The sequence below is a fragment of the Loxodonta africana genome, chromosome 2 (genome assembly GCF_030014295.1).
Source record: "Loxodonta africana isolate mLoxAfr1 chromosome 2, mLoxAfr1.hap2, whole genome shotgun sequence".
Lineage (NCBI taxonomy): Eukaryota > Metazoa > Chordata > Mammalia > Proboscidea > Elephantidae > Loxodonta > Loxodonta africana.
Window position 1 is genome coordinate 37625494 of NC_087343.1, and position 24582 is coordinate 37650075.

Sequence of the window (24582 nt, forward strand, 5' to 3'; positions counted from 1 at the left end):
TTGGAAGCTACGTACTTGTTCAGACCAAGATTCCACCATTTGCACTCAACATTTTTTTTTTCAATTGTCACCAGGGCCAATTAATGATCCATATAAGGTTATCATTTTATAGATGTTTTAATTATTCTATTACTGATTATGGATCTTGGAAATTTGTTTGCTCTTTAGAAATAGAAACAGACCTTAAAAGCTGATGATTTCCTATCACTCCCATTGTTACCAGGGCCAATTAATGATCCATATGAGGTTATCATTTTATAGATGTTTTAATTATTCATATTACTGATTATGTACTCAGACTCATATTGACCCTACAGGACAGAGTAGAACTGCCCCATAGGGTTGCTAAGACTGGAATCTTTAAGGAAGCAGGCTGCTACATCTTTCTCCGGTACAGCAGCTGGTGGGTTCGAACCACTGACCTTTCAGTTTGCAGCCAAGCACTTAACCACTGCACCACCAAGGATCCTTTTCCTGTCACTAGTGACATATAAAAGACTGTGTCTCACCTCTGACAGACATTCTCAACGTGCAGTTCTAAAATCTAACTTTGACCAATGACAGAGTCCTTGTGATGATTAATATAGCTTCCAAGAAGATGCCTTTTGAAGGGGAAAACACTCATTTGTGTGTAAGTTGTGGTATATTTACTAGAAACTAATTACACTATTTGACAGTATATTAGATAAGCGAAATATAGATAATAAAAGGAGTTATGTTGTTCAACTATTAAAAATGGCATTTTTTTTTTTTGCCATTATAAAACGCATTCTTCTATAAAAAGTGACAGCATTTCAAATGAAAGTTGAATCTAAGAATAGCTCTACTACCAAGTTCAGAACAGTCACCCTAGGGGAAAATGCTCAGCAGTTTGTATTTAAATGGCTTCCTTAAGTATATTCCTGTTCCTTATTTATTGCATATGACCTTACATAGACTTCATGTTTATTTATAATTATTTGACTCAGAAGGAGTATTCACCTTTCGGAAGTACAAATGATTAAACTTTTTTATGTCGTACTTTGAAAGTTAATTCCTGGGAATAGAGATAAATACAAGGGCCCTAGCAGCTTCTTTGGTGGAAGAAAATTTTAGTTCCTGGGTCATAGCTCTGCCCACTGGGGAGTAAGTACAGTCCTTCCTTCACTCCCTTCTACCCATGTCAAATTTTTCCTTTGGGTCTCCAAATGACCAGCATTGCCTACATCTGCAGACAGAGGAATTTTGCTCTCTTTCCTTTCACTTCCATGGCAGTGGGTTTTTTTTTTTTTTTTTTTTTTGGTTCCTTTCGCTTGCTTTTGGCTCTCTGATCCCTGTGTTGTGGTCCATTGAAACCAGGTGTTATGAATTGAATTTGTTGCCTCAAATGTCTTGGAGTCCTATCCACTGTACGCGTGGATGTAATCCCATTTAGGAATAAAGTTTTCTTGTTATGTCAATGAGGCCATATCAGTGTAGAGTGTGTGTTAAGCCAATCACTTCTAAAAATATATATATATTTTACCGAGTTTTTGGTGAAAGTTTACATAGCAAATTAGGTTCCCATTTAACAGTTTCTAAAAAAAAAAAAAAAAACTGTTCAGTAACATCATTTACATTTTCCACATTGTGTCAGCATTCTCATTATTTCTATTTTAGTTGTTCTGGTTCTATTATTCTTGTTTCCTTGCTCTTCCCTCCCAACCTTCTCATCTTTGCTTTAGGGCAAATATTGACTATTTGATCTCAGATAGATGATTTTTTTTTTTTTATAAATATAAAAGAAGCATAGTACCCACGGGCAATATTGTTATTTTATGAGCCAATCTGTTATTTAGTTGAAAGGTGACCTTTGGGAGTAGTTTTAGTTCAAAGTTTAAAGGTTCTCTCAGAGTGATAGTTTTGGGAGTTTCCCAGGTCTCTGCTGGTTCAGTAAGTTTGGCCTTTGTAAAAAAGATTTTGAGTTTTGTTCTACAATTTTCTCCCATCCTATCTGGGACCATCTATTGAGGCCCCTGGTCAGAATGGTCAGTAGTGGTAGCCAGGCACCATCTAGTTCTTCTTGTCTCTGTATAGGTGAGGCCATGGTTCATGTAGACCATTGGTCTTTTAGACTAGTTTCTTCTTTGAATCTTTGGTTTCCTTCTTTTTCTTTTGTTCCAGACGAGTAGAGACCAATAGTTGTATCTTAGATGGCTACTTGCAAGCTTTTAAGACCTCAGACACTACTCACCAAACTAGGACATAGAACATAAACTTTATAGACCACTTTGTATTAATTAACGGAGATGTCCCTGAGGCTATGGTCCTAAGCCTTCAAATCCTATAAACCAATCCTATGAGGTGTTTGGCTATGTCTGGGAGGTATCTGTGACCGTGCCTCCTATGCGCTTTATTACATGCGTGAATACATGTGTAAGCTAGTCACTTTTGAGATATAAACAGCAGATTAGGCACAGAAGCAAGGAAGATAGATGCCACACCAAGTAAATATCGTCAAGGAAAGGGGGAAGAGAGGCTGAAAAGAGACAAGGAACTTGCCCTAGAGCTGACAGAGAAAGTCTTCCCCTAGAGCCGGTGCCCTGATTTCAGACTTATCCTTCTAAAGTGTCAGAAAATAAATTTCTGTTTGTTAAAGCCACTCACCTGTGTTATTTCTGTTATAGCAACACTAATAAACTGAAACACCAGGCCTACATAACACCAGGTGAACATATTTGCCGGTTCCATCCTTCTCTGTCTCTAGGTCTAACTCTTCATAGTGTTAGCAGGATAAGAAAAGGAGAGTTGGAAATTACTGTTCCCACCTTCTTCAAAGCCTGGGAAGCAAGCTTTTTTGTCCCTCTACTTTTTCTCACTTCAGTGCATCTGAGGGATATAACTCACACCCTGTGAAGAGAGATGGTATGCCTCCCCCTATCACATTGTACCCTTCTCCTTTCCCACTCTTCAGGATCTCTGCAGTGGAGGGGTGCCCAGGGCTCCTTTCACTTATTTCCCCTTTTACATGTATGATCCAGATGGCTCCATCCTAGGTGTCCCTGAGACTTCTAAACATTCAGTACTTTAATATCCCAAATGGAATTGTTGGTGCTACCATTTCATGTGCTGTGGGACCTCCAGATTCTCCCTAAGATCTGAAAATTTCTGGAGGAAGTTATGCTGTTCTAGTCATCCCTGGGTTTTGGGTTTTAATCATTCTGTCTACTTCCCTGTTTTAGCCTGAATACTAAACCAGTGGCTGCTGAATTCTCATCTTGCTGGCTCTTCTTACTTTATTTCTTGTTTCCTTTTCTTCTATATGGTGGTTTTATATGTGCAGATATGTCACAAACTCAGGTTGGGGAGAAACATGACTTCTTTGATTTTTCCATGATTGCATTTAACAATCCACATTCTATCTGGTGGCAGAAATTTAATCTTAGCCAATATTCAGGTTAAACTCATAATTTCTACCCTTCTCTCTTTCTCCCCTTCTAAATTCTGGGCAGGGGTGGAGTGGGCTTACATGGTGTCCCAGCACCATGCATGATGGGGGGGTCTCAGCTATTTTAACCATCTGTCCATGTCACTGTTTACCAAGAGTTCACATGACATCCTGTCTTGTTCTTGTCCTTCCCATTTCTTCATGCTGGTACGTTTTGAGGTGTCCTTTGCCCCGCCCACTCTATGCAGGTCATGGCTGATAAAATCTGCCTGCTGTCACTGCAAGATCTGCTGGGTATTGGGGCCATATCTATGCCACTCTTGGCCAACCAGGAAAGCCGTCACCCCTATCCTGCACCAATCTGAGGATTCCCGGGTCTTGGTGAGGCTACCTTGGGCCTACCAGACTTGATATACCCCATGGACATCTTGACTCCACCCACACCCTGTGGTGTGGAGGAGCTCGGCGAGACTGCTAACCTAAGAAGGAAGGCACCAGTTGGCTTTGCTGTCAGATCCCCAAACTATCTGTGGATTTGATTGTTTCTTCCTTCCCCCGGGCTAGCCTGGGGACAGGGGCAGAGTTACTTCTCAAGGACACTCAAGATATCTCCTTTTTTCCCTCTGACTCTTCCTCTCCCCAGTCCTGAGAATATTTATCTCGTGGGTTTTTCTTTTTGATAAGGTAATATATAGGGGGAGGAACCCTGGTAGTGGAACGATTAAGTGCGCCGCTGCTAACTGAAAGGTTGCTGGTTTATACTCACCCAGCAGCTCTTCTGGAGAAAGAACTGGCAATCTGCTTCTGTAAAGATTACAGCCTAGAAAACTCTACAGGGCAGCTCTACTGAAAATCATATGGGATCACTATAAGTTGGAATTGACTCAATGGCACCCAACAACAATAGTATATAGGAAGAACTAGTTTTGACTAATCACCTATTACTTTAAATCTATAATTTATGCCTAGAGTCCTAAGATTTTAAAGGTCAAATGCCAAGAATCTGACCTCTTTGTTCTGCTGTAACATCCTGTTCCTTCTAGTGGAATGTGGTAGCTGAGAAAATTGGAAATGGGGGAAAGGGATAAGGTTCAGAAAGCAGAAAGTTCTAGGAACAAAAATCACATTGGTTAACAATGCAAAATAATACCCTGCTACATGAACAACAGTCTGTATCAGTCAGAGTTTGACAGAAAAACAGGAGCAATAGAAGCTATAGCTATAGCTCTTATCCCTATCTCTATCTCTGTATCACCTCCTATTCTAAAAGTTTGGCTCATTCAACTGTGGGGCTGGCAATTATTAAATTAATAGGCGTGTCAGCAGGCTGGAAACTCAGGCAGAATTCCTACTTCTCTAGGAAATACCAGTTTTACTCTTAAGACCTTCAACTGATTGAATGAGGCCTACCCACATTATTGAGGGTAATCTACTTTATTTAGAGTCAATTTATGGTAGATGTTAAAGATATCAACAAAGTACCTAGATTAGTTTTTGATTAAATAACTGGGTACTAAAAAAAAAAAAAAAAATTTTTTTTTTTTTTTTATAGCCTAGCCATACATTGCATGTGAAAGCTGGACAAAGAATAAGGAAGACTGAAGAAGAATTGATGACTTTGAATTATGGTATTGCTCAAGAGTATTGAACATACATACCATGGACTGCCAAAAGAATGGCACATAACAACAGCAATAGCCTAGCCAAGGAGCCCTGGTGTTGCAATGGTTAAGCACTTGGCTGCTAACCAAAAGGTTGGTGGTTCAAACCCATCAGCTGCTTTGAGGGAGAAAAGACCTGGTAATCTGCTCCTGTAACTATTTCAGCCTAGGAAATCCTACGGGGGCAGTTCTACTCTGTCCTGAAGCATCGCTATGAGTTAGAATTGACAACAACATAGCCTAGCCAAGTTGACACACAACACTAACCATCACACACAGTCTTTTTCTGAAGGTCTGATGGTTTGGAAGGAATGGTGGATGGAGGGTGTTAACAGCACAGTGCATCACAGGGAACCAGTTAAAAAGTCCCCCAGCCAGTTCATGTCTCCAGGAATTTCTCACTGGTGTGTGAGAGCACCCTAAAACTGAGGCATTCGGCACGACAAAATGGCTAACTCAGGTTTGAATCAAATTCCATTTTGTCCCCAGCTTCTGCTTCTGTCTTAAAATAAATGTGACAACCTTGTAAAACTTTAAATGAAGATAACGCAATTACGTGATCTGTGGAAGTTCAAGAAATGCTTGTAGGAGATGTTTATTCAGAATGCTTATACAGCATGACCCAGGATAAATATATGTTTAAAATAGGATTACTGATGTTAAGAAAGACTGTGATCATGTGAGCACCTTGTGACTGTGATCACACACCCATTTTGTGACTATGATCACGTATTCCTTCCCCACTTTGCTGTAGAAAGGCTTACCCCTTTTTCCCGATGAGTTGGAGCGCTTTGTATTTTTACCTAGTGCTGCCCTGATATAGCTGTTCTATTCCTTGATAAAACTCCTTTCCTTTCACTCCTAACACAGTATGAGATTTTCGCTCATTGACACTGGCTATCTCCATTAGCTTTGGTCTTCCACAGTTACTGAACTGTTTCCCTCATTCTTTCTCTTCTCATCCCTGCTCTCAAAACTCCCCCACTTTCTGGGCTACCTACAGATTCTTTAATTTCAGTTTATTTATTTAGTTTCCTCTTTGAGTCCACCTAGGAGCCTCAGACGAAAGGCTTGGTGACGTACTCCTGAAAAATCAGCCTGTGTAAACCTCATGGAGTACAATTCTTCTCTAACACACACCTAGGGGTCACTGTGATCAGAATCAGTTGTTGACAACTTCTTTTTTTTCTGTGTGATCCAGTTTTTCCAGAGTAAGGCCAGGAGTAGGAGTGGAGGTCCTTGCACAACCAGAAATGCCCTCTAGGGATTTTCCTATAAAAAGAGCTATTGCCCCCCTCCACTTCACACACATGCTGTGAATTACACCTCCCTCCCATTATTTGAAAGCAAATGCATTCTTATTTTGTTTTAATAAAAAGTTTCCTTCCTCTTTCCCCCAAGTGTCAGAAATTATTTTTGAACTATATGTTTACGTTTTAATTTAATGGACATGACCTGTGATCAAAGCTTTGCTAATACTTCCACAAAGTATCATACCCAAGAAAATCAAACCAACTAAATTTGCATGCAAAGCCTCACTTCTCCCTGCTTCTAAAAATTCACACTTTAACAGCACTCTACCTCCCGAGGTGCTGAGAACCGAAACCCAAACCTACAGGGGACACACCGCCCAGTTCCCTCAATGACACAGATTCTGAGTGAAAATTTTGTCTGAGGGAGAAGGAATGGAGACGCAGAGGATGCTCTATAAGTTTAGATGTACTTGGTTTACCTTGCGTGTTTTCTTTGGCAGCTGTGTGTGAGACAGAGTGACAGAGTTGTAGAAGCCCGAGATAGTAAGCCATGTCAATGTTTATTTTCACAGCTACTTAGTTTTATTGGGTGGTGCAAATGCTTAACACCCTCGATTGCTAACCAAAAGTTGGTAGTTTGAGTACACCCTTAGGTGCCTAGAAGAAAGGCCTGGCTATCTCCTTCTGAAAACTCAGCCATTGAAAACCCTATGGAGCACAGTTCTACTCTGACACACATGGGTGGCCATGAAGTGGAATCAACTTGATGGCAACTGGTAGGTTTTTAAATTTCATTATGACTAATAGTCTCACAAAAAAATTAAAAAAAGAAAAGAGTTCAGTTGTATTTTTGGCTGCATTTAATTTTAGTAATGGCAAATAGAAGGGGGAAGGGTCTGAGGAGGGATGCTTTCACATTTACGGTTCAGAGTTTCATTCAGTTCTCTGTATTCTACTTGGCTCCTGAGCCCCTTCACATTCTCCACTCTCTCCTACAATTTCTCAGAGAATATATACCTCTCTTATCCTATGGGGCCTGGGTGGGTGGGACCCATGGATCTAACCGCTCCTTATATAGGCTCAACCACTGCCCTATTTTTTTCACCCCACCCCACACTCACTAGCCTTCTGTGACACTGCCTGTTTACAATTCTGAGGCTCTGCAGGTTCTTGTTGGCATACTCCTCTTAAGGCACCTATTCAACCTTCTTCTACTTTGCCAAGTCCCTTACCATTCCTCCACCTTCATGTTTTGGGATTCTGTACCACATAACTTCCCCAATATGGCAACCCCTCAGGGATCCCACTGCAGGGAATGTGATTGACTGAGGGCCGGGTGGCCACCACTGGGCACTGTTCCTACCGAGTGCTGTTCTCTTAGGGTCTGTGGCTTCTTCTGCTTGCCAGGCACCACATCCTCTCTTGCTGTTCATTGAGGCTAGGAGCTTACTCTTGGTGGTTGCCTTGAGCCCTCACAATTCCACAGTTACACCATGCCTAGTGGCAAAGAGGGGAGTTTGGTTCTCTCTCCTCTGCATTCAACACAGGCAAAGGGGGCTCAAAGCAGATTGGCTTGGATCCTAGTACAGCTGAGTTTAGAAGAACAGCTCTTTTTTTCCCCTACTCCTCTTGGCCCTCCCTCCATTGGACTGAGACATGGGCCATAGAAAGGTCAGCTGGGGCCAGAGCCAGGTTCAAGTAACAGTCACTGTGGCATTCTAGGAATTTCTTATCGCTTCTTACCTTGGCAATTATAGCAACCTTCTATACAGTGTTGCCAGCTTCCAGCTCTTCTTTCTTCAGTCCAATCTTCATATCACTTCTAGACTCTTCTTCCTAAAATGTACACTTGCTCAAATATCTTCAACACCTACTCTCCTGTTTTACTCATGGGATAAAATCCAAACTCCTTGGACTTCATTTAGGGTACTTTACCACCTGGCTTCACCCTATCTTTCCTCTATGTCAGCTCTTCATTCTGGTGGGATTGACTACCTACAGCCTCTCAATGTGCCTTACTCATGCTGTGGTTATGCCTTGTGGAGAGTCTCCCTTTTTCTCCATCTCAAATGCTCTCTCTCATCTCTCTAGGTCAAGCTAAAACTTTCTTTCTCTTTGAAGCATTCCCAGTGAATTCCAATTCACAAAGGGCCAGCTCTTAGTGGACTTTTATAGCATTTGTGGTTGTAGCTCTCATTTTACAATTATACAGAACCTTACACTATCTCATGTGTAATAATACTTCATAAAATAAATCCCTTGGCAATGGAGCTCCATTTCTCTGGGCACAGAGACAGTTGGAGGAAAGATTTGGGTTTCCTTGGTGCTGGCTTAATAGAGTAGGAGGAGGAAGAGGCAGTGGTACTGTCTTGGATCTTAGAGAACAGGCTGGAGTTGGGTTCCTGAAGCTCTGCAGAGCCAGGACTTCCTAGGGCTTGGGCAACCCAGGCACGGAGCCAGGGGAGCTACTGTGGACCCCACTGTGTGCAGGCTCTGGTCCCTGATGAGGTTCTGGATCAAGACAACTTGCTGTTCTTCAGACTCATCTGGACCTAAAAGGTCTTTTGTTGCTTACTCTCTTGGAACCCCAGCATCCAAATCTTGGCCTGGCAATCCCTTTTCATTCAGGTCTCAGTGTATCTCATTGTATCTCTTCCCTGTCTAGATTAACCTCACCTCAACACTGTCTATGACATTATCCTCTCTCTCTCTCTCTTTTTTTTTTACAGTGCTTATCTGAAATTCCTGTCTCTGTTTAATTCTTTGGAGTCCCTGGGTGGTGCAAATGGTTTAGCACTTGGCTGCTAACCCAAAGGTTGGAGGTTCCAGTCCTCTCCAAAGTGCCTCAGAAGAAAGGCCTGGTGATCTACTTCTGAAAAATTAGCCATTGAAAATTCTATGGAGCGCAGCCCTGCTCTGACACACATGAGGGTCACCATGAGTCAGAATCGACTCGAAGGTAATGGCTTTTATTTCTTTACTCATTTATTGTCTGCTCCATGTGTGTACACTGACCCTCTGTCTTGTTCATTCCTGAATTCCTCGACTGGCATATAGTAGGTGCTCAATACAGTTTTATCGAATGAATGAACTGGGAAGGGACTTTTGGGCAGTTCTCTGCACCACTGTAAAGGGAGTTGCAGCTCTTTCTATCTTGGAGGGGAGGGAGGGAAGGTTGTGGGTCAAATGGTTCCGACCACTGCTCTGAACCCTGTCCCTGTCTAGCCAGCACCCAGCTTTCAAGGGAGAACCACATCCGTGGCTCCCATGGTCCAGGAAACCTTGTAATGCCCTATTTACCCTAAAGTGTGAGCTCAGTCCAACCAGACATCCTGAGCGGCTGTCTTCCAACACGCCTCAGGGCACTGTTAGCTTCTAAAGGAACTTCGGTCACTGTAGCCGTAGTGTTATGGGGGAGCTTCCTGAACTGGCTCTGGGTGTGCAAACTCTAGGCTACCAAGCCAGGACAGTAGTGAATGAGTGTGTTACATCTTTTTATGATTTAATTTTGATATTTTAATTTTTTACTTTATTTTTCAACTTTCTTATTGAAGTGTCTATACTGCAAAGCTCACAAATCTTAAGTGAATTTTTTTGTGAGTATACACCTGTGTAACTACTACCCGCATGAAGATATTTTTATCACACCAGCAGGTTCCCGCATGCCCCTTCCTGGGTGATAACCTGCCAGGGTAACCTGGTCTCTATCCCCATAGATTATTTTTTCCTGCTTTTGGAACGTCATAGAAAAAGAATTACACAGTATTTTTAAATTTTGAAAGTGGTCATTTCGACTGAAGCTACATCAAGTAAGAGTGGGCTAGAGTTTTGCATTCTCTTCAGTATGTAGCCTGTGAATCCGACAGGGCAGGGTGTCAGTCATGGCTCGCTCCCTGTAAAACTTTGGGCAGCTTATCTAACCTTGTTGACTGTTGGTTTCCTCATTTATAAAATGGAGAGAATAATCATTCCTCCTGTGGAGAGTGTTTGTTATAAGTAAGACGGGTTAAGGGCCTCATGGAATTCCTGGTACATAGTGGGTGCTTGATAAATGCTTGTTGAATAAAAATAACTTTATTTTTATTTTTGGCTATAGTAGACATTCATCAAATAATTTATTAGTTATACTCCGGTTTGTAGCGGGGATTTCTCTTGCCTTCTGAGACCTACCTTACACCTCCAGCACTTCAGCCTTGAGATAAAGGTGTTTATGGCCAAGGACTTCTGCAAAGATTTCTTGCACTTTCCGGAATTAAATGCAGTGACTTTGACTTCCTTCCTTTGGATTTTACCAGGCAGAAATGACTGGGGGATCACTTCTGGGAAAATGGGCCAGAAGGGTTCATCTCTTTCAGTCTGGCTACTCAACTCAATGTAATAAACTTTTATTGAACAAGTGAAAAGCTCAATGCTTGTCATTTATGTTTTACTCGTTCCCTCATTCACTCACAAATCAGACCCAAACTTCGTTACATCTCACTTTCGTGGCATCTATTCAGGACCACGGGCGGTCCCTTTAAGGCCCTGGAAAGGGTCTCGGTGTCTGTTTCGGAGGGGAGGCCACGCCCCGTCACGTGCTGCGGTCCCAGCGGGGCGGGGCCTGTCTCTTGGTTGCCGTCACTTCCGGTTCTCTGTCAGTCGCGAGCGAGCGAGCAGGAGGCTGTTCGGCAGCAGGCGGCTTTTCGGCTGCAGGAGTGGAGCGTGAGTGAGCGAGACCCTCGCCCCTATTCCTCAAGCCCCGCAGCCGGCCGACTCCACCCTCCCCGCCCGGCCGCGAGCAGCCGTTGCCTTTCTTTGCCGGCGACTGGGGAAATGGCGGCTCTACTCGGCCTCTCTTTCCCCGCCTCGGCCTCCCCACACCCCCTTCTCTATTGCCTGCCCCGCGCCTGACGCGCTGCGGGCCTCTCCGCGGCCGACGCCCGCCCCTGGGAACGAGCCAGAGGAGGCTGGGGTGGCGGGGCGGGGCGGGGCGCGGCCGGGGGTTAGGGGGCCCCCCGGGACAATGCGGCGGCCGGGGCGCGTGCGGGGCCCGCTTCTCCCCCTGGCCTAGCGCGGGCCTCCACTCCTGTCCCTACAGTGGGGGCGCTCTGTGAGAGGGGCAACGCTGACCCGGTCCGAAGAGGCGGGGGGCCGTGGGAGGAGGGGGAATGGCTGTTCCGCGGGGGGAGGGAACACATCGAGCAGAAGAAAATGGCGCTTGGAGCAAGTCCCTCCTCTTCCCACACGGTCTCCTCCGCAGTTCGCCGCCTCCCACGCCCCCTCCCACCAACCTGTCTCCCCTCGCCTGAGCCTTTGCCAGCCCCGGGGTTCAGGCTGCCTCCTGGCACCGGGCGACCCCATCCCCCTTCTTGGGGCTTGTCCCTCGTGGTGTACGGTATCCATGTGCCCTTCAATCCCACCTTATTTTCACCCTCTTCTAATCCGCCCCCCCACCATCATCAAAGACCGAAGTTGCGTTTTGTATACAGTCTACAATACTGCTTTTTAATACGATTTGCCTGAATTACGAGGCCACCTCCAACCTTTGTGGACCGGCGAAGACTCATTAAGTAAAAGAATACTTTGTCAGAAGTTGAAAAACTCAGGCTAAAAAAATCCTGTTTTATTTGAATAGACTTTTTATTTGGGTTAAATAGGTGGTTCTTTGAAATGGTTTTAGGCCCCCAGGCAGCGTTTAATAACACGGTATAGTTATGCTTGACCGTTTCAAAGTGAAAAATAGGTTATGTTCAATTTAATGACCTTAAAACATTTTTTTTTTTTTTTTTTTGGCAGTTATATTTGCAGCCAGCATGAGCTAAGTTGATTTTTGGAGTTTAGATTGTAAGATAAAGCAGTAACAGGAACAACAGTGTGTGAAATGATTGTGTGCGTTGTTGCTCTCCTCTGAATTTCCTCTTTTCGCGTTCAAGAAATTACCAGTTAAAATCACTATAGTTCGGTTGGACATGGTTTGAGCTTTTCTAATTTGCCAATACTGGGATGGCCTACTTCTTTTACCTTGACCTCCTACTGTGGAACACACTCAATCCCAGTGCTAATGCAAGGTTGGTCTAGAGAGCTAGATTATGATTTTTCTGAGAAGAAATTGAAGTCTCATTGCCTTTATTCAGGAAACATTTACAGAGTGTGTGTAGGTCCTTTAGGACCTACAAAAATGAGTAGGACCCAGTCTTTTCTGAGATGGAGATGGGGAAAGCAAAAAAAAAAGGCACTGATAATTAGTGTTTTACCACCAGGTGTTGTAAGGGCCTTGAAAAGCAGTACTGCGTGCCTTGGGATTCCTTGACATTTTGGAATGTAGGCCTACTGATGGTTTTATCTCTGAAAACACAGGCACAAGGCACTCAGCTCAGGCACTCAGCATATGAAAGCAAGGCACTGAGCTATGTACCTCTATGTCTGAAGAGCCAGGGGCATGGTAGGAATTTGAGGAAAGGGTTTTCCCTTTCCATAAGCAGATTCTTCAAATTTTAATTATGTTCCAGAGTAGAAAATCAGTATAAAATGTAATGAATTACTGTGAGTTGTGTATATTTTAGATAAGGCTACCTAATCCTCCCTAAAATGAAGCGTAAGAGGACTCAGTGGCTTTGAGAAAGCAGTGTAGGAGTCTGGGATGTGTATGACATTTAGTTCTTTTTCCTTGCTGGGTTCAGAACATTTCCCTTTGCATGTTATTTTCAGTTTGGAAGAGCATAGATTAAAAGGCACTAGCATTTGTGCTCAGGGTAACAACTCCAGTGCCGGAAGAAGGTAGAATGAATCATGGAGTTACTTGTCCTTGGTTTTCAGTTTGGGAGAGAGTAAGGTGAAGGCAATCAAACAACTTGTGAATTATTTACATAATTACTTTTCTTTCAGAATGCCTAAATCAAAGGAACTTGTTTCTTCAAGCTCATCTGGCAGTGATTCTGATAGTGAAGTCGACAAAAAGGTGACTGTTAACTACACCACATGCAGTTGTGAAAGGATGGTAAAAGGCATGTCAGTCTTAGAATGAGAGCCTGGCTGGGTGTATCTGAAAGTGTGGATGGCCTCTGGACCACTTGACTAGAAGTGTCTAGAATGCTTGTAGAACATCCACATTCCTGGGACCTAAATCAGACTGAAGCAGTCATTTTAACAAGTCCTCTATTGAGTCTCAAGAAGTTGCCCTAGTTCCTACGGGAATAGAATTAGAATTTAGATCAAAGCTGCTCTTTGCATCTAATTTGTAGGCCAGATTACCTGGATTCCTTGAATGTAGACGTTAATTTTGACAGCCATCTCCTCAGCCAGTGGTGTTTATCCTCCCCACAGGGTTTACTAAATCTTAGTTAAATCAACACCTAGCAAAGCTAATGTGAAATGACTAGCCCCATTTTTACAGAATTGACTTTTTCTGCATTGAATGACAACTCTGCTGTAATGGTGCGTTCTGCTCAAGCCAGAGATTTTTGTGAGCATCTCACTGCAGCCAAGGCTTCCCTCTACTCTGAACTGTCCTGTATCTCTTGGATAAAGCTTACATAGTTGTTTCTGAGCTCAGGTAACAGTGTTAGCTAAAATGAGAGAGAGCTTGTTTGGGAGTATCTTAGTGAAGTTGGACCTGTATAGAGAAATAAAAAGTACAGTATCACCTGGAAAGGCTTCAGAGAGCATAAATAGCTATATTTGAGAGGAAATCTTGTCTTAATTTTTAAAATTGTGCCCAGTATAGCATTTGAGTATGTTCATTGAATTTTTGTTGTGCATTTATGTGCCAGGCATGGTCCACAGGGAATACCCAGTCCGTGATTTAAAGAATAGCTATCTGCTTATTGAGCCAAGTTAATTTTTGTTATTTGGTCTCAAATAGGGCTTTTAATTTTGTAAGCGTTTAAGTTACATTTAGGTTTTTCATATCGTTAGGTATATCTAGGTATATACCTAATGTAAATATAAACGTATATATGTATGTATGTATATGGTAAACTTAATCATATTAGAGGGTCAGCGAAAAGAGAGGAAGACCCTCAATGGGATGGATTGACACAGTGGCTGCAACGTTGGGCTCAAGCATTACAATTGTGAGGATGGTGCAGGACTGGGCAGTGTTCTGTTGTACAGAGGATCACTATGAGTCAGAACCGACTTGATGGCACCTATCAGCAACAGTAATCATATTAATATTTTACTAAATTGGATGAAACTAAACCCGCTGCTGTTGAGTTGATCCTGACTTAAGTAAAAAATTTGTATTTTGCCTATCTTCATCTAATTTTAGTAAAATATAATTACACTTTTTCACTGAGAAGGAACATGACTGCCCTCTACTGTTCGGGATGGGAACTCTAGTTTTTTTATGGGCTGTTAGCACATTTTGAGAATGAAGTTATTTAAAAAGCTTTTATAATATAGCTTCTAAAACATTGTGATTTTGAGTGCTGGTCAAACATTGCTCCTCCTTCAGTAATTTTTTGTGATGAGGAGGTGCTGGAATTGCTGACTTGGCAGTGCCCAAGTACAAAATGGCTCTTGAATTATTGCCTAATCTAACTTAATTCTGTTTCGGAATAAGGCAGGGCGTAAATCATATCCTAGAAGTGATATACGTTGGTTGTTTTCTTCCTAATTAGTACATCTTCTTTGTTAAAAAAAAATAAATAAGTGACTTAATAACCTAAGTAGTTCTGTGATTCCCAAAAGTAGCAGGCTCTACCATCTTTTTTCCCTCCCAAAGAAATCTTATATGAGATGCCAGCCTTTTCCCCTCCCCCCAAAATAAAAATGATTCTCTTGCTATTAGCACCACACATGACATACCTCTTGGCTCCTGAGAATATGGTTTGAAACACTGTATTAGATATGTGTTAGGTTGTCAAGTGAAAATTATATATTTATGATTTTTTTCACTAACGAATAAATGAATATAATCTTTTGGTTCTTTAATTCTTAAGAAGTAATGGGATTTTTGGAACCTAGAGATGTTTTACTCTTGTGTGTGCAAATTTTAAGCATATTCTTGTGTTTTTCAAGTTAAAGAGGAAAAAGCAAGTTGCTCCAGAAAAACCTGTAAAGAAACAAAAGACTGGTGAAACTTCGAGAGCCCTGTCATCCTCCAGGCAGAGCAGCAGCAGCAGGGATGATAACATGTTTCAGGTGAAGTTCGTTATTTCAGGTAGATCCAGAGAAATGTGGCTTGATCTGAAAGATTAGAAATGGGAATGTTAAAAGTATCTTAATGTGAGATTGAATAATAATCCTGTATGTATGTTATAATCCTCTTGACTAAGGATGCAGTATTTCACTGAAATGTAGGAACAAGTTACTAGAAATGGAAGTTATTTTAAATGATGCTGGATTATCCTTGAAGTCTTAGAAGTCTGTAGTTTTGCTATATTTAAAAGAATGCAAATTTAAATGTATTAGAAATCTAAAAAGATTGAGGACTACAGATGTAGAAAGCAACCTGGAGGAGGTAGATCTAGCATTGGGCTGTGATAGACTTTTATTGGAGGGAAAAATCAACGTGACCTGCCTAGTTTTGGCCTGAAAAGAATAGATAAGGAGAATGTGTTTACTAAAATAGGCTCTATGTTTGTGTATAGGGGGGAATAAGTCTGAATGGGTAAAGTGAGGGAAGTTCATTAGAGGGATTTGATAAAGTCACCTGGAGGGGACTAATATAATTTCATTTCTTGGGTTTCTTCTTTTTTAGGAAGATTTAATATTGGCATCATTATATAATAAGAATTTGTTAGGGAAGAGGTATTGGGTGGAAATGGATGCAGGTGTGATCCCTTAGGCAACTGTAGGCCTTAAATCTGTATGTGACAGGTGATAGGGCTTAGTCTCCCTCCCCCCACCCCCGGAATAAATAGTGATGATTATAAAATGCTGATGAGGAGTGGATCAGAGAAATTAAGCAATCAGTTAAGACTGGTTTGAAATTTAAGGGACTATAGGCATTAAGGTTTCATCAGCAGAAATAAGGAAAAGGAATTGGTTTTAATGGCAAAGGTGGTTAAGTGTGGCTTCTGGATCTCATTGTAAATATAATAAGTAGGGTCTAGCCTACAACATGTGGAGGACTGGGTTGGGACATGTTCATGTGGGATCATTAGCTTGGTTGATCGAGCCTTTCACTGAAGTAGGTTTAAACCAGAGGTAGAAGAGGATGTGACGTATCTTGGATGATATTCAACTAGAGTGAGTATGGAAGAAAAAAGAGGATGTAGCTTAAGAGAAGAGGAAGGAAAATGAATACAGTAATGGGAGCAGGAAAGGATACCTGTTTCAAGAAGGAGGCATAAATATTACTTGAAGTCTGTGAATATTTATTTGACCAAAAATTGAGAGTAGAATTATTATTAGTATTTTTACTTATTCCTGGCCTTGAAAGGCAGAGTGCCAGGATTAAGGTGAGAACAGAAAAATAGAAGTCTGGTATTTTCACTCACTTTTGCCTTGTTATACTTACGGATAAAGAAAATAGACAAAGTGCAAACAAATTAGCTATTGGTCTTTTAGTCCTGTGACTTCTGTCTAGTGTAGAGGAACCAGGAGCAGAATAGATTAATTTGATAGAGAACATGAGTGAATGTTTGTGAAAGGGCCCTCATTTGTTTGAGTGGATAATAAATTTTACTGTTTTATTGAGTCTTTGCTAGGTTCTGGATATGCAGTGATGAACCCAGTATATACGGTCTATGGCTTCATAGAGTTTGTGAATAAACTATAAAATAATAAATTCATTAAAACTTTAATTTTTATATGAAATTATACAGATAGACATGTATATAATTAAAATGATGGTAAGTGCTGAGAAGAAAAATGGTGGATTTATTTTGAGAGAAAATCAGGAGGCTTGCATTTAAGATTGAGGGCCCTTGGTATCTCTTTCTAAGGAAGTGGCATTTATAGCTTAAGACAAAGGATGTAGAGGAGCCAGCCACGCGCGTGGCTTGGGAGAGGGAAACACTTTCAGGTAAAGGGAATTGAGTGAATACCTTGAAGTGGGAAAGAGCTTGGATATACAGGGATTATAAGCCTGGAAAGCTGGTGAGACTGAACATAGGAGATGTAGCTGGTCAGGAGGGGGAAGGGCTAGATCTTATGGGGGCCTTCCTGTTGGGCGGCCGTGGTAAGGAGTTTGGGTTTTTTTCTACATGAATTGGGAAGCCATTTTAAGGGGCAGAATGAAATGTAAAACCTGTAGGAGAGGATTCCTTCCTTTTCATGAACTTTCCTCTTGTGTAAAATGAGAGTCTGTGTTGGAATGTTATAACTTGGCTGTCAATAATAAAGGTAAAAACTTTAAAGAATTTGCTGGATGTAGTAACTGTCTTGGGCTTTTTTTTCCTGATAAGTCTTTTCAGTGTATTTCTACCTTTACACGTTTAGTAATAGAGCCTGTATGGCCTTGATAGATTTTACCTTGTCCATTTCATCCCCTAATTTTACAGGTACAGAAACCAGGATCTGCATGTAGAGATTTTAGTCTGAGAGCATTTTTTGAATTTTAGATCTAAGGGAGTTGTTTTTCCCACCTAAAAAGGGGGTTCAGTTCTTAAACCCTCATTTGGAAAGATGTCCAAGCCTCCTAAGCTGTCAGATACTTTGCCCCTTTGAAAGTCTGGTCCTAGGACAGACATTGGCCTTATTTGCAGAGTCTTTCCAAAGACTTGAGTAGGCATTCTAAGAATACAGGATTCAGTTTTGTTGCCATTTCAGCTTTTTCCTGAGATGATTTCTGGCCATAGAATATTTTAATGGTCATATTGAATTTTAATTGGCCTGAGAGCACATTAGAGTACAGTGGTTATATAACATTAAGTGAGGCCTTCATTTTTATTAGTTATGATAAAACCCGTTCCCATCGAGTCAATTCCGACTCATAGAGGCCCTATAGGACAGAGTAGAACTGCCCCGTAGTGTTTCCAGGGAGTGGCTGGTGGATTTGAACTGCTGACCTTTTGGTTAATAGCTACCAGGTCAGCAGGTAGCTGTACTACCAGGGCTCCATTAGTAATAATAGTTTGATAAATTTTATTATTTTTTTAATGGAAGGATGGGGTTGTTGGAAGGAAATGCAGTGTCCCCAGTATAGTATTTTATAAAGCTTTTTTTAAAACAGAGCTATGTGTTTTCTGCTTTTCATTTACCAAGAAAGCTTTGAAGACAGTTTCCAAAGAGTGGAACTTTTTTAGACATTGCTAGATCATCTCATGTTAGAATCTTTCATGTCCAAATTTGTTAGATAAACTTTGCCAAAACAGATATAAAATTCACATTATAATTATTTGGTATAAGATGACTTTTTTTTTTTTTTTTTAATTTAATATCTATCTCCTGAGACTAGAGCTAGAGGAAACAATGTTAAGTTCTTATAAGGAGATGTACATCAAACATGAGCAGCTCCCTGAGTGTAGTATTTGAAGAAAGCTGTCCAAGGAGAGTTGCTGCGCTAGTCTTTCAGACTCTAGAATGGTCTGCACAGAATCCTGACTAGAGAGGAAATGTTGTTAGGTACTTGATTGTGGTTCTTCCAGCTCTGAATCTTAAGAACTTGTTTCCATAAAAAATACAACCTACATAGCATGGTATCTGTGATATTAAAGACACTAGAGAACTACCTGTAATTACTTATAAAAATTTTGGATTTTTATATTTAGAATGGTTGCTAAAACAATGTAACTGAACCTGTGGATTCCTGTTGGATGTAGTTTGTATTGCAAGATTTTGTTTGCAGATGATTTTTTAATGTGAAGAATGAAGATGAGAAATGTGAGACGTGCTTTGTTTAGATACACCTTTTTTAGGAAGAATCCTTTTATTTTTAACAGCGATTATTAAACTTGAGCCTTTGGTTGTCATTTGATGTTGAGAATAGCATTCTTATCGGAAGTATAATGAATGTGTATCTAGTTGCGGATATAAATACAGACACCAGTGTTGAACACCTCTTTATGTTGTTTCGTTTGCAGATTGGGAAAATGAGGTACGTCAGTGTTCGGGACTTTAAAGGCAAAGTTCTAATTGATATTAGAGAATATTGGATGGATCAGGAAGGTGAAATGAAACCAGGAAGAAAAGGTGAGATTTAATTTCCTGAATTTGTTTTTGATGTTAGGACTAAGTTAAATTTTTTTTAAGTAACCTACCTTAATATTGGCCACGAATAGGGCAAGGAAGACCCTCATTCAGTTGATTCTCCGTCCGTTGTAGTCATTTTGAGCATGATACTTGTGTGTTCTTAATGAAATGTATTAAATACATCAGCTGGAGCTTTTTCTTTTGGAGTAAAACCCAGAAAAATAACATCCTTAATATCACTTTAATTGGGTGCTAATTTACCCTAATGTAAATGAGTAGGTTTTTTATTTGTTTAAATGTATAGCAGTTCTGAAGTACGTTAGACGTGACCTGGGAAGTTGTAAAATCATGAGTGGGAGTTCCTGGTTTACAGTGTTTCCTTTTGATCATCTCCTAAAAGCGGTTCTTTAGGGTAGTATTCTTCAAGTGGGTCTCTGTCCTCCTTCCCTTTGTCCCAAGTCTGTCAGTATCATAGAAGCATACTTCATTCATACGCCAAGTAACTAGAGAACATTTTTGAACCAACATAAATAGGTGTATTTGGGCAGTTGGTCGATCCTTAGTGAATGAAAAATGTCTCATTTGTTCCTCGGCCCCTCTGTCCGTTTCAAAGGTACCTCCTGTTGACGCTCTTTACTCTTGAGCATTCTCTTGCTCAGGCCACTTTTGGGTTATCCTGTTTGGTCCCTCAGGTTGTCCCAGAGCAGGCAACGCCAGGTTCTTTCCTTGTCTCGGCAAATATTGGTTAGAACAGTTTGGTTAGCTTTACGGTTCTTACAGGGGCCGGTCTGGTAAATTCTCTTTAGCGTCATGGCCTTCCAGCAGTTTTCTGAGAAATTCATGAATTCTTCCAAGTCTCATTTATTTCTTTACTTGTAGGGATCGGGTATTAGAGTGATGGAAGTTTAAAGAACAAAGTATGGAAAAGATAAAATTTTACACCTTAAATACACAAGACAAATTTCACTTATCTAATGTTTATTTAGTGTTTACTTACTTGTCAGGCACTATAATTCTTCATTGAGATTACCTAGTTTACTAATGCACACCAACCCTTTGAGGTACAAGTAGCATTTTACTAGTGAGGAGACTGAGATTTAGGAGAGCAGGTAATTTTTTTTTTTAAGGTTGGATAGCTAGTGACAAGACTGGGATTTGAACCCCGACAGTAATGTCAGAAAGCACTCTTAACCAGCGTATACACATTAAGAAGTTCTGTCTGGATCACTTCCCGGGGATCTTCCCAAAGGGAAGCAAAAGCTTCTGGAAGAACTCACCATAAAGCCATCACCTGAAATATGGAGGCATTTATGGCAAGTGTTGGAACAAGCTGGTTATAGAAATGGGGTCTTACATGTCAAACGTGGGCCTGACCACTTAGCCGGCAAAGGTTGTGGGCATTTGTGAGTTACATTTTCAAGTACCATTTTTCTCCTTGGATGTAAGAAGTAAATGCAGGATGCAGTGTTGGAAATAAAACTCGCTGTGAGATTGGTACCTACTAATTTTGATTTCTAAGAAATTGTGGTTAATCTGCAACAAATAGATTAAACTCAATATTGTATAACATTCAAAACGGTAGTTTTCATAAGACAGTGTTTTAGTTAGAAGTATAAAAATCCTCAAGAACGCTTAAGTAGATTTTCAACTTTTGATTTTAAAACTCTGTTTTAGGTATTTCTTTAAATCCCGAGCAGTGGAGCCAGCTGAAGGAACAGATTTCTGACATTGATGATGCAGTAAGAAAACTGTAAAATCAGAGCCATATAAAACCTGTACTGTTGTAGTTGTTTCAGTCTGTCTTTTTACATTGGCTTTTCTTTTCTAACCGTTGTTTTCCAAGCTATTGTATATTTGGATTGCAGAACAATTTGTAAGATGAATACTTTTTTTTAATGTGCATTATTAAAATGTTCTGAGTGAAGCTAATTGTCAACTTTATTAAGGAGGATTGCTTTGTGCCCACCACCTAGTGTAAAATAAAATCAAGTAACACAACCTTAACTGTTGTGGCCTTTTTTGATCAGAAGAGTTGGTACTGTTTAAGGCCAAAAGTCACAGTTCGTAGACCTTTTAGTTTCAACTCTGCTTTTCAATTAAGGATTTGTATTGTATTATCAACTTACATACGCTTGGTTTGGGAAATCCATTTGTTCTCTTCCAACTAAGTGCATAGACTTGTTTGACTTTTCATTCCTTCCTTTTTTTTTAACTTCATTTTCCTTCACTAACTTACCTTTCCATGTTCAGTTTTTACTCTTCCTTGAATATATTATGCTAGTTTGCAAATGTCAGTGAAACTGTCAAAATGTTAGTTATCACAGTAAGGCACTTGTAACTAAAATATGGGAACTACAATCACTAATGCTACTGTACTAAATATTAGGAGATGTAGTTTGATAAACAACATGGCTTGTATGAAAACTGAGTAAATGTATGTCATTACCAGTAGTGTTCCGTGTAGTTGCTACCTTATTGTTCAGTCTGCAGAAAATAATGACGAAATATCTGATTTGCTTTTACTTATTAAACATGTTCAATATGGGATGATGTCTATAAAACGAGATATTGTTAAATTAGACTAGGATTTAATAAAAGTTGTGAAAGCTTCCTCACCTAACATTTTATTTTATAACATTGAGTATGGACTATATATAGTCAGATATCACTGAGCTTCATAGTAGGTAATAATTTTTTTTTTTTTTTTGATGGGTGGGAGGAAGAGCATATACTTGTAGTTTTTGACCTTTACTTCAGTAGACTTGGTTGTTTTGCAGTTAACCTACTGGACAATGGTATTCTAGACTTGATACTATAAAGTTTTAACAGTCACACGTAAGTTATTTTCATTTAACAATAATGATGAAGTAGGCACAGAGTGATGAGGCACAGATTTCAGGGGCTTTGCAGCAATAAATAGGGCATGGGTGCCTTAGGAAAAGAATATTTGTAAAGGGGAACTATGAAATTAAAGGAGGTGGCAGTGAAGAGGGAAGAATTCTCCTCAAACTTAAATGGTATACACAAAGTGATACTTTTATAAATATTTTGAAATTTTGATTGCATTGATAGGACACAGTTCTAGATAGAATAATAAAAGTTTAAATAGGTAAAAAGTTCTTGTTGACAAATTATTTTTGGTAGCAAATCTCAAATGGTTACTGCCACTAAGGGCTGCCATATCAGAGAGTTGCACTATTCTGCTACCAAGTTTGATTCCTGCGTCTAAAGTACTTTGTAGTGGAATTATCAGGGACTTGATTTCAAAACCATCTGTCAGGCCATGTATAGTTTGCAGTTTTCTTTCTAGCAGCTATTCTGTTGAGGTATGATGTTTTATATTTTCCAGATGACTTTTTAAAGTGTATTTAGCAGTGACCCTAATAGGTGTATAATTGGGCAAATAAATCCTCTGTCCTAGTATTTTAGCCTTCATCAAATAAGAGTACCAAAGTGTTCAAAATGTATATTTTAGACAAATCATGCTTGGTTGATAACTTACCTTCACTTATTTGGGAACGTGTCCTGTTAACTTAATTGGGTAGATTTTTAAAGCATTATTTTTGGCATACAGGAAGGATAGTTAAAACACAACTTTGATTTTGGTACCAGGTGAAGAGGAAATAAGGGTAAATTTTCAAGGTTTATGTGAATTTAAGGATGTAAAAAAAAAAAAGGATGTATGCATTTTAAAGTAATTTGCTCATACAGAGATGGTGCTGAAATCTATTACCAAGGTATTTTCTAGCCATTTAGCTTTATGTTAATAAAACCTTGATGTAAGGAGTGTTTCTGTGGCAGAACTTGGTAAGTTGACTGCTAAATTCATTTAAATACATTACTGGCTATACAACATACAGAAAACCTCTTGTGTGTATGTGTGGGCATAGGAAAAGACGAGAACTATGTTAAAAAAGAAATTGTACTGAAAAGATGAGGTACCTTTGTTTTCTGTTTAAACTTTTATCTTCCTGATAAAATTTCTCCTAAGAAGAAAGCTTGGCATTTTGAAGTCTTAAGTGTTACCCTTGTAACACCAAAATGAATTGAACTGGTGTCAGTACTCAGATTTTGCCCTTTGATATGCTCAGCAGCAGGGCTTTTCCTGTTTGTCTTTCAAAGTATGGGCAGCATTTGGCCGATTTCTAACGCTCTTGGCGTTTTATTGAAGGGATAACCACTAAAAAAGGACAGCTTTTTATAATTGGATTATTCTTTTTTTGCTTTGCTTCCTAAATGCCTAAGAACTTCTTCTGAAGAATACCTCCTACCTCATTAGCTAGTCAAGATGCCGTGATGATCAACCTATTCCACATAATGTGTTTAGAAAAAAGACCAGAAAAAAACTGAAAGTACATCCTGGCTTGGCTATTGAGGGAAAAAGAGAAAGAATTGTATGTTAGTTACTTATGTGTTCCTGACAGAGGTATGGTGTTAGGAAAGAACTATGTTTGATGTTTTTAAAATGCTAATATTTAGGTATCTCTCCCCAAATCCTTTGAAGTTCATTTTCTATGGAAATCAATCCAGCGAAACACTCAAGTTTTTTTTTTTTTTAAATGGTGTTTTTCCAGATAAACTCTAGGGGACAAACATTCGCATAGTCACAAATATGTAATTCTGTAATTGTGGAATGCCTGTCTGTATGCTTTGTTTGGTATAATTTCCATGGAGATGTCAATGAATATAATACTCCACCTGTGAATATTTTAAATGTTGAAATAAAAATAAATGTGCTCTATGTGTCATGGCAGTTTCACAAACCTCAAGATGAATGGATGTTACTGTTGAGTGGGGTTTATTAGAAAGTAGAATGCCTTGCTGTGGCTGCTTTCGAATGTTGTCTTTTGATGGCCTCTGGGACCAGGTGGTGTGGGCCTCTTTTTCCATCTACCTGATCCAAGTGGAAAAGTGGAAATACTAAGGTGTGCACAGCCTCTTTTTTCTTCACCCTATGAATGTCTTGCAGTCTGAAGATTCCATTGTATACTGAACATATTGTATAACAGACTTCCCTGAGTATTTCAAACTTACATATTTATTTATAGAATATTTGCCCTTCTTTGTTTAGCACTTTGGCCACTGAGGTGTCTCATTGTTTAAATGTCTGTTTAGGGAAACTTACACAAGGATAGAAAGGTTCATGGAGGGTAATTATGGCTCTTATTTTGCTCCATTTAGCCAACTGGAAATTTGCTTTTAA

At 40.1% G+C, this 24582-nt stretch overlaps 1 protein-coding gene across 9 annotated transcripts in view; it reads left to right on the plus strand.

Moving 5' to 3' along the window:
- The window catches only part of SUB1 (SUB1 regulator of transcription), a 173105-nt gene extending 148985 nt beyond the window's left edge, over positions 1-24120 (plus strand). For 3 of the 9 annotated variants that reach the window (XM_064271062.1, XM_064271078.1, XM_064271075.1), the window contains exons 2-5: positions 13185-13257; positions 15321-15443; positions 19271-19379; positions 21054-24120. In XM_064271062.1, the coding sequence (XP_064127132.1) occupies positions 13186-13257; positions 15321-15443; positions 19271-19379; positions 21054-21133 (384 nt within the window). In that variant the 5' untranslated portion in view covers position 13185 and the 3' untranslated portion in view covers positions 21134-24120. Of the gene's footprint in view, positions 1-9261; positions 9280-10897; positions 11026-11304; positions 15463-19270; positions 19380-21053 lie in introns of those variants that run through there. The other 6 variants (XM_064271072.1, XM_003407926.4, XM_064271057.1 and 3 more) reach the window with 6 other exon arrangements.
- Positions 24121-24582: the final 462 nt, after the last annotated feature.